The sequence below is a fragment of the Athene cunicularia genome (assembly GCF_003259725.1).
Source record: "Athene cunicularia isolate RWA chromosome 5 unlocalized genomic scaffold, athCun1 chr5_part1, whole genome shotgun sequence".
Taxonomy (NCBI): Eukaryota; Metazoa; Chordata; class Aves; order Strigiformes; family Strigidae; genus Athene; species Athene cunicularia.
This window is the reverse complement of record NW_020799101.1, coordinates 44,370,169-44,379,272: the sequence shown is the minus strand read 5'-3', so window position 1 is coordinate 44,379,272 and position 9,104 is coordinate 44,370,169. Positions and strand designations below refer to the sequence as shown.

The following is a 9,104-nucleotide window of genomic DNA, read 5'->3' as shown; positions in this document are numbered from 1 at the left end:
CCCAGTTTGTGGCTGCGTTTCAGTGATGCTGTGCATGTCGCTCTGCTTCACTTGATGTACGTCATCCCAGGGCAGGGCAGCTCGGAGCACAGTGAAGCAAACTGCAAACTGCTCCAGATCCAGTCCCTAGATCTATTGTGTTCTCTGTGTTTGTTTCTTTCTGACTTCAGGAACTTGGTTAGATACAAAACAAGGAAAGGATCTTGGATCCAGAATGTAGCAAGGTGATATTTGCTCCTCGACTTGTAACTGAGGTATTGATTTCTGCACTGCAGGAGAGCAGACAGGATTATTGTTGGACCCTTCTCTACCTGCCCTTTTCTTGATAAGTAGCTACTGCACAAATTCACTTGATGAGTTTTTTTGTTGGAATATAAGTTCCTTTTCAGTGTCAAAATCCTTCCCCACCCCTGACATATGAAAGTGTACTGAGAGTTAGTGTAACTGTAAAAAGCTGTCTCTGACAGGAAGGCTGCTGCTTTGCATCTCCCAGTGGGCATTGCTAGAGGAATGTCCCTTCAGACTGGAATTGATGCAACATCCATTTCCCTACATCTGTTGGTAAATGAAACTGGGTGGTGGGTTGTTTTTTTTTTTTTTAGGGAGGACAAAATAGTAATGTCACAAATGCTGCAAATGGCATTCTCCTATATGACCCGAATGTTGTGGATCACAGGCCACTTGACATGCAACAGCCTGGGCAGGGTCTCCCTTGGCCTAGTTCACACAGTTCTCTGCAACTTGTCTCTAAAAGCCTTGAGCAAAGGAGAGCAGTGGTCTTCTGGGAATTGCCCTACTTGCTAGCTATTGTTTGCAGCAAACAGGCCTGGGTGATGGCATGCAGTGACTTGTCTGGGGTCATGGTATATACATTAGTTTCAGAATCTGAAGTGACTGGGGGGATGAGAGCCCACTCCTGTTTTTTTGAGTCTATTTTCATGTGCAGGCTAGATGCTAATAAGTGCTGGGGGAAGGATCTAGCTTGAGTCTCAGACAGAGGGACATGATAGGTGGCCGATGGTGTCTGACAGTGGAAGAAGTCTACATGATTCATTCTGTGATCAAGACTGCAATCAAAGACCTATGGTCTTACCTCTGGTGTTCACCTTTTTGCAGCTCCCTCTTCAGTAAGTCCATGTGAAGAAGAGACTGACATCCCTGCTGCTTTCTGGCAGGGGGCAGTGGCTTTGGTGCCTAGGCTTTGAGTGTCCCAGCTGTGGGGTGGCATGGTTGTGCCTTCTGACAGCGGGCTAGCTACAGCTGGGAAGTGGCAGGAGCCCGGAAAGCAGGAGTAGCCATTTCTTGAGGCAGTCATGCTCCACACAGAACTGAGTCCAGACAGGCCTTAAATGGGTGAAGGTGGTGAGGATGTTGAAGCCTGTCTGAGTGTGCAATATGCCTTTCTAGCTTGTTGCCCTTTTGGTTTTCCTCTACCAAGTGTGGAAGGGTGATCAGCTGCAGGTGCCTGTGCTTCCCCTTTGGGCTGCTCTGCCGGTTAAACCTGTGAACAAGCTGCCTCTGTGTGTGCTCTCCAGAGCTGTGCTATTGTTTGTATAATATTCCCCCTTTCTCCAATTACTTTCTGAAATACATGAGAATGCCTCAGTTTTTCTTTAACTGAAATGCGTCACCTTTTGAAACCAGAGCTGTTTGTAAGACTTGTTGCCTGTTCTTGTGTAAGAGTAGAGGAAGAGCAGAGATACAGCTTCCCTGTGCAGCTGTGACTGGGGACATCTGGTTCAGGCCCTGTCTCTGCTTGTTGTGGGGTCCTGGGATGGAGAACAGAGGCACGGCCTGGGATTCTTGCAGAAGTGACACTAGACTCCAACTGGCCTAATATCTAGGGGGCTTGGTGGGCCCAGGGCAGGACAAGCAGCCCAGCTATCCTTGCCTCCCTCAGCACATGGAACAGCAGTGTGTGGGAGGGGTGAGGGTGGGAACTCAGAGGTTCAGTAACTGATAAGGCTTATGGCAGCAACTGAGGCCAATCTCATTAGTGAGAACCAGGTCAGGTTGCCTTGATTTGAAGGGAAGGAAAAGGGGTAGCGAAGTAATTAAAAGGGGAAAAGCTAGACGTCATAAGAAGAAAGGTTATGCAGCTCTTATCTGTCTGGCCTGACACAGCTGATCGCAGTGAGCTGAGCTGCAGTTTTCCTAGGAAGAGGAGCTGCTGATGTAGAGAAGACTCTCTCTAACAGTAGGCACTGCTTCCTCTTGCTGGATGTCCCTGGGTTTGCCATGGCCATTTGCAGTGCTTAACAGTCAAAGGAAAGGGAAAAACCATTTCCACTGATCTGAAATATGCTGTTGCACCATAGACAAAAAGGTAACACGTGGGATGGGAGCATTCTAGTGCTCCGGCTGATTAACTCTATCCCATCCCTCCAGCAGTCTAATGACACTTCTCTCCAACCTCTTGTGATTTGGGTCTGGCTTTAGCAATAACAGCTGTCCTCATTCACGGGCTGGCTGAGAAGAGCTTCAGGAGGAAGTGGGAGGAAGAAGGTGAAGGAATCTGCTGGGTGGTGGCTTGCACCTTGCAGCAAACTGAAAGGTGTTTTAAATCTCCCTGGATAAGAAATGGGGGTGAAGGGATGATACACCTGAGCTTTGTGATAAGACTGTTATTGAGCAGTTTAGATAGTTGTAGTACTTAATTTCTTAATATAGAAGCAGCAGTTGTAGGAGTTTGCGGAAAGGCAGATTAACGCTTTATGAAAAAGGGAAGTTTCCACCAGCTATATGTCAGAAAACCCAGCTGTGTACAGGAGCAGTGATTCACACCTTCCGTGAGCAGTGGAGATGAACTGCAGTGGCTGAGATTCTGGACCAGACTCTCACTTGCAGTGCAGGGTTAGGAACATTTTATCTGTGAGTAGTTAAGGCAGTGCTGTCCTTCACCTTGCACTTACCTTTCACCTCTATCTTGTCTGGGGCTGGCAGCAGTTTTTCAGACTATGTCTTACCAGGATAACCATACCCAGTTCTGTTTCTTTATTGCCTTGCAGGTTTATAGCCCTTCTCTGTGCCTGGGCAAGGACTTGCTGGGAGGTACCAGGGCTTTGACTGTTGCATTGCATAGCAAAGCTGCTGTCTCACCTTCCCTTCAAGACTGAGGCTGCATATATCACCTTATCTGTACTTGTTACTTTTTGCAGTTGGCTTTTTTGAGTGACCCAAGATGCATATATATATATAAAATATACATACCCTAAGTCCTGAAGAAAAGGCTACAAGGAACTGACTAATCTAACTCTCCTGCCTTTTTTTCCCTCGCCAGCTGAAAGAAGAGTTGTCTCACATAGTTGAAAATCTGATTAAGGATTATGACCCTTTGAATGATGATAAGAGGAATTTACAAGGTGCATGGGACTATGTGCAAGCACAGGTGAGTCATGGGGGGCAGCAAGAGGCAGATGATGCTATTTGTTAGTGCAGTCAGTGGCCTTTAAAACTAGGCTGACAGGGAAACAGGTATTGCAAGAGTCACGTTAATCTGGCTGATCTGCAAAGTTGCCTGTGAGGTTTGGTGCCCGCAGACTAGAAAACTGACTTATTTGCTATTACTAGGTAATATGCTGAACCACTCCTGCATGCCAGCTGTCAGGACTAGCTAGTATTGGCTGTGTAGCCTAATGTGTCTGGCCTATCAAATGGCACCCCAACACTTCTCTTAGTCTGCAGGGCCTCCTGAATACCAGCCTGTGTGAAAGCCACAGTGCATACTATTTCTGTAGCAAGTAAAATCCCTAGTTTAGTGCCAGGCAAGTCAGCAGCACTGCCTGCCTTACTACTTTGTGCATGTTTCTTGCTCATTGTGATGGCTTCTCTGCAAGTGTCAGCATTCTTGGGAGCCATCCAACTGCCCACAGTTTCAGTTTTAGCATCAGGGTCAGCGCTTGAGCAACTAGGTCAGTGCTCAGGCCCACTAGAGTCATGATAGCTGTTTACTGCCAAACCACAAGCTTGAGAGCTGGCTGGCTGTGGTGGTTAAATACATGCCCAGCAGGGGACTGATGTGTAGTTAAGTACAAATAAGAGCATTTTTCTTCTGTCTGTTCTCCGGTCTGCAAAACACTGACCTGCAGTATTTCTCCTCCTTGGAGGCAGAACTATTTGTTTTAGCACTATAGTTGCATCTCCTCGCTCATGAGAGAACTCAAGAGAAGACTGAGGCTACTGTGGAGAGACGATTCTTCTTGAGCCCTTCTTTTATGTAGGAACAGAAGGTTTTGTAGAGGTGGAGAAGTCAGTGTTAGGAGTCTTAATTCTTCTCATACGCTAGAATTTTCATTTGAAAGGGGATGGGTGTTCTGTAGATGAGTCTTGGAGTTGAAGTCCAAACCTCTGTGCGGCAGAGGTAGTTCCTTCTGGAGGCTGGATCTTCAACATTTGTTTGGAAACCAAATACTTGTCCTGGTGTGGATGTTCAGGTGTTTGTACCTCTTCTCTCGTGTCTGTTACATCAGAATGAAACATTACTTTTCCTTTCTGAGCAGAGGGGGATTTTCCCTAAACGTCCGCTTCAAGTTTGATAGCCTTTCTGCTCTGTACTACCATGCAGGCATTGGGATCCATGCTTAAGATATTAGTCTTTGCTGGACTTCCCGATGTGCTTTCCCCTCCAGCAACTGCAGATTTATCACGTGACTGTACAGGAATTTAAATGTTTCTTTGGATGGAAAATTTTCCTCATCCCATCTTCCAGCCAGTCCCAACTGCAGCCAGGCGGGTGCAAACTCATGGCGACTAGGTGGGGCTCGGTGGCATGTCAACGCCATCGTGCGGCGGGTGCTGGTGTCCCCCGGGGGCCACGGTTAGATCAGCGATACCTTGCATTTGGGAACCAGGAAATGAGAAGTTCCTGCTTCATGTCCGCTCAAAAAACGTGTGCTACTCAAAGAAAAATAAAGTCCCAGCATTTAAACCTACGGAAGTGGCATTGCTAGTGGAAGAAGAGGTAGTAATGATTTTAGGATGTCTTTTAATACATGCGATGTCTTGCCAACACATGAATCTCTTGCCTGCCTTGCTTCTCCCTCACCAAATCAATCTGCTGACACTAAACAGGGGGGACTGAAAAAAATCTCTCACATGTGTCACACAGGACAACTGCCCTCCTCCAGCTGACTCACCAGCAACAGCTGTTTTATAGTTTTACCTCCATTTAGCATTGCCACCTGGATATAAGATGAGGTTTGCTAGTATTTAGTCTGCAAAAACTAATCAAAATTCCACTTTGTAGGATTGATGTCAAGCCTGCTGAATGGCCTGCTGAAATCTGAGTATCTAGGCCTCATGCACTAAGGCTTGTGAAGGATTCATATTCTAGCATGACTGGTGTGCTAGAACTTTATGGATGACCTGTGCAGATTATAGTCTACTATGCTCAAAGTCTGCTAGAAGTGACCCTGTATCTCTTGTCTTGCTAGCAGAGTGATTTTCTGGTCGGAACTAATGCCCCTGTCTTCTGGATGGCCCTGTGCGTAGGTTATCTGGTAACGAGGGCGGATGTTCTGATGTGACTAATTCATGCAAACAGTATGACCTGACTGTTGTTACGTGGAGAGCTCCCGTGTACTTCTACCTCCACAACTGTTTGTCTTCACATGCAGTATGTTACCAGCGAGAAGTATAAGACCATGTTAATCTCTCTCTGCTTATTAGATCACCTGCTGTGGATGGACTGGAGCAAAGGACTGGGAAGATAATAAGATTCTTATCAATCAGAGCATGAATGCTTATCCCTGCTCCTGCTCCAATAGCTCCAAGGACTTTCAGGTTGATAGCGGTTTCTGTGATCTGGACATTCCTGTCAACGGCACTGCAACGTATGCTGACTGGCCTGTTCATGAGCAGGTGAGTGGGTATGTCTGGGCCACATGAGGCTTCCACTGAAGTTTCTTTGTTCCTCCGGGAGTTATTTAGAGCACTTTTTTCACGTCGGTATTGCTTGAATTATATGTGGAAATTGGGGCAAGGAGGGACAGGGATCCTGCCCTTTTCTGCTAAAGCTACTGTGAAACTTGGTATAGCACGTAACTGGGATAACCCCTGCATGCACAAGGAGATGTGTTATGGATTTTCAGTCTAGAGGTACTTAGATTCATGCTTCTTTCTATTGTGACCATGTTTTCTCCATAGGGATGCATGGATGGTGTAGAGAAGTGGTTGAAAGACAACCTTGGTGTCATTCTTGGTGTCTGCACTGGTGTTGCTGTTATAGAGGTAAGTCACTCCCTGATGTGAACCTATACTGTCTTACCAGGGAGACTTTTGAAGCCAAAGCTGTTTTTTCAAGTGATAGACACCTGGCTTCATGGCAGTGCAGTTCTAGCTCTTGGTTATGTCTACGTGGAGCTTTGAACTGCTGCTTTCCATTGGTCGGATGAAAAATTGGAACAAAGCCCTGTCTACCTGTGGTTCCTGCTGCTGTGTCTGATGCTTGACAATTCACTGCATGCATAATCAGGAAGAGCAAGATAAAAAACATCCCGCTAGTGAGATCCCACTTGTTGCCTTAAAAAGCCCGTAACATGGGTTTCCAGCTGAAGGCACATCTTTTTGCAGCAAAATATTGTTGTCATCCCCATTATTGCATTTTCCTTGCATTGGGAACCAACTCTGTTCACCTGTGTGGTGTCACCTTATTACCTGTCTGGTTGCTGATTTTGTTCCCATTCTTCTTTACTTATTCCAGCTGCTGGGGATGATACTGTCCATTTCGCTCTGCAAGAACATACACAGCGAAGACTACACCAAAGTGCCCAAGTCTTGAGTTGGCTGACTCCAGAGCTACAGCACCACAAAGAAAGGAGCAAACAGAACATTCCTGCCTCATACCCAGACTGTCCAACCATTGACCATTATTCCTGTGACATCCCATTTCTGATACCACTCTGCTAAGAACTGTTAGAGCTGCAATACAGCCTGATCTTCTGGCAATAGGGCCCTTGGGCCACTGCATCCTGCCTCTGGATTATTTCTACTTCAAGAAGCAGAACTTAACTGTCTCGTATCACATGAGACACCGATTAACCTGAGGGGACAATGCTTTTGTTGCTTGCTCCATGTTAAACATTACTATTCATATCTCCATTCTACAAGCCCCTGGGCCTAACATACAATAACTCCTCTCCCCCCTCATTCTCCTCACACACAACTTTCCCCCTACCCCCAGAAGTCCCATCTCTTTGTCTCATGAGCCAGGATTGCAGTTGAGATTCCAAGTGCTTTGGTAGCTTCACCTACTTCACTGACTTGTGGTGGTAACTAGTTGTGCTTTATAGGCCTTCTCCCTTGCAGTTAACCTGATTCAGCTCCTACTATGCATCTTGCACCCTAGGCTCTCATGGGAAATATTGAGCACTACCCTCATACTTGCTTCTCATGCTCCTGGAGTCAGCTATGCCTTGCCTTCCGTGGAGCTTTTCCCTTTGAGCATGATGAGAAGCTGCTGTGAGGGAGCCAAGCCTACCTATTCCTAGTGTGGCCTAGCAGATTGTGGTGGTGGTGCTCAGCTGCTTTCAGAATGTGTCCCTTGGGTTCTGGATTTGACACACATTTCTCCCACTTGCCTCTTTACCTTTCCTCTTCCCCTAGCACTGCTTTGCTTGCTCCTGTCAGCTTGGAGGCACTTCAGAGACTGCTGCGTAGTGCGGACTCAGCCCCAGGCTGGCTCTGCTGGTTACATTCTTGGGTTGCCAACTTTTATAGAGGTTACAATTAACGTGATTCTTCCCCTGCCCCCTTTATGAACATAAAATCTGTAGGCTGTGGGGTTTAGTTATGAGTACAGAGGGATCTGACTGGATTGCTGACACTGTAGATTGGAGATACCACTGCTACCAGTGCCCAGTTCAGGTTCTATAGTTTGGATGCAAGGATAAGTTGGTTTTATTTCAGTTGTCCAGTCTTCTGACTCCAGTGTGGTCTGGAGCTGTGTCCTGAGCTCTGTCTCAAGTGTGAGCACTGCAGCAGAGAAATAGCTGGTTCTGCAGTCGTGCAGGCTGGGTGGTCTGTACTTAATGGCTGGGCTGTACGCTCTGTTCAGCCAGTGGCCAGCAGCAAGGAGTGGTGTAGAGCAGAAGAAAGTAGGAAATATATTTGACAAACTGCCCCAACTTCTTAGATAAGGGAGCTGGGTGCAAATCCTGTCTTAGAGGTGGCTTGGGCAGAACGGATTTCCTGCAGTTGTATGTGGGTACAAGCACCCCGACAGCAGGAAGCTGTACAAGAGAGAAGTGGCTGGTCTTTGCCTGAGACCTGATGCGAGGTACTTGGTGAGAGAGTCTTTGCCTTACAGAGGTGGTCCCAGGACTGTCTCATCAGGAGTGGGGGTTGTAGAAATAACCCCAATAGCAGTTCCAAGGGGTGGCTTCACTACCTACTTGGTTTTCCTTCTGGGAAGAAAGACTCACACAGGGGATCAGGGCCCTAGCGGTGGGTCCCTGCTCTGTCCTTAACTCTGGACGTAGCAGTGATTGGGGAGAGTAGATATGACAACTGGTTTTTCTGAAGGTCTGGTAAGGCTTTTCTGTTTTGAGACACCTGCCTCCTCCTGCACAGATCCTTCAAGCTGACCTTTGCTATTGCAGAAGGCACCCTTAACAGTAAAGCTTGCTAGCTTTTGTAGCACAAAATCTATTCTCTAATGTGTTCTTATTTGTTAAGATTCTTGTTCAGTTACAGATGCCAATGCCAAGCAGCAAGTAAAAAGGAGCTCGTGCTGGGTTTCCTTTTTGTTTTTTGTCTGTTTTTAGTAACATCTTCCTACTGGAAGAAATGCATGTACAGATATAAAAGTCTAGAGGGTGAATATTTCTGTAATAAAGACTTTGCTAAAAAAAAAAAAAAAAGTATCTCTGCCTACGACTTGTGCATTGCAGTGGTTTCCCCTTGCTTCCTCTCTCCACCCAATTCTGCTTTACATGCAAATCACTGACACCTTGTTTGTTCGAGGTAGCACAGAGCCTGTCAAAGCTATTCTGAGGCTGTGTGTGAGATCAGTGTGGACTGTGCCCAGCAGAGGGAGGTGGTGATTTTCCTAGGCTGTATTCTAGAGTAAACTGCCTGTTTTGTGAAGTATGTCTGTCCTAGGGTGA

At 46.6% G+C, this 9,104-nt stretch overlaps 1 protein-coding gene across 1 annotated transcript in view; it reads left to right on the top strand.

The window, feature by feature from the left end:
- CD82 (CD82 molecule) overlaps positions 1 to 8,642 on the top strand; it is a 20,942-nt gene extending 12,300 nt beyond the window's left edge. The window contains exons 5-8 of the mRNA XM_026849706.1: positions 3,281 to 3,388; positions 5,668 to 5,859; positions 6,145 to 6,228; positions 6,701 to 8,642. Coding sequence (XP_026705507.1) covers positions 3,281 to 3,388; positions 5,668 to 5,859; positions 6,145 to 6,228; positions 6,701 to 6,778 — 462 coding nt within the window. The 3' untranslated portion in view covers positions 6,779 to 8,642. The remainder of the gene's footprint in view (positions 1 to 3,280; positions 3,389 to 5,667; positions 5,860 to 6,144; positions 6,229 to 6,700) is intronic.
- The last annotated feature ends 462 nt before the right edge of the window (positions 8,643 to 9,104 follow it).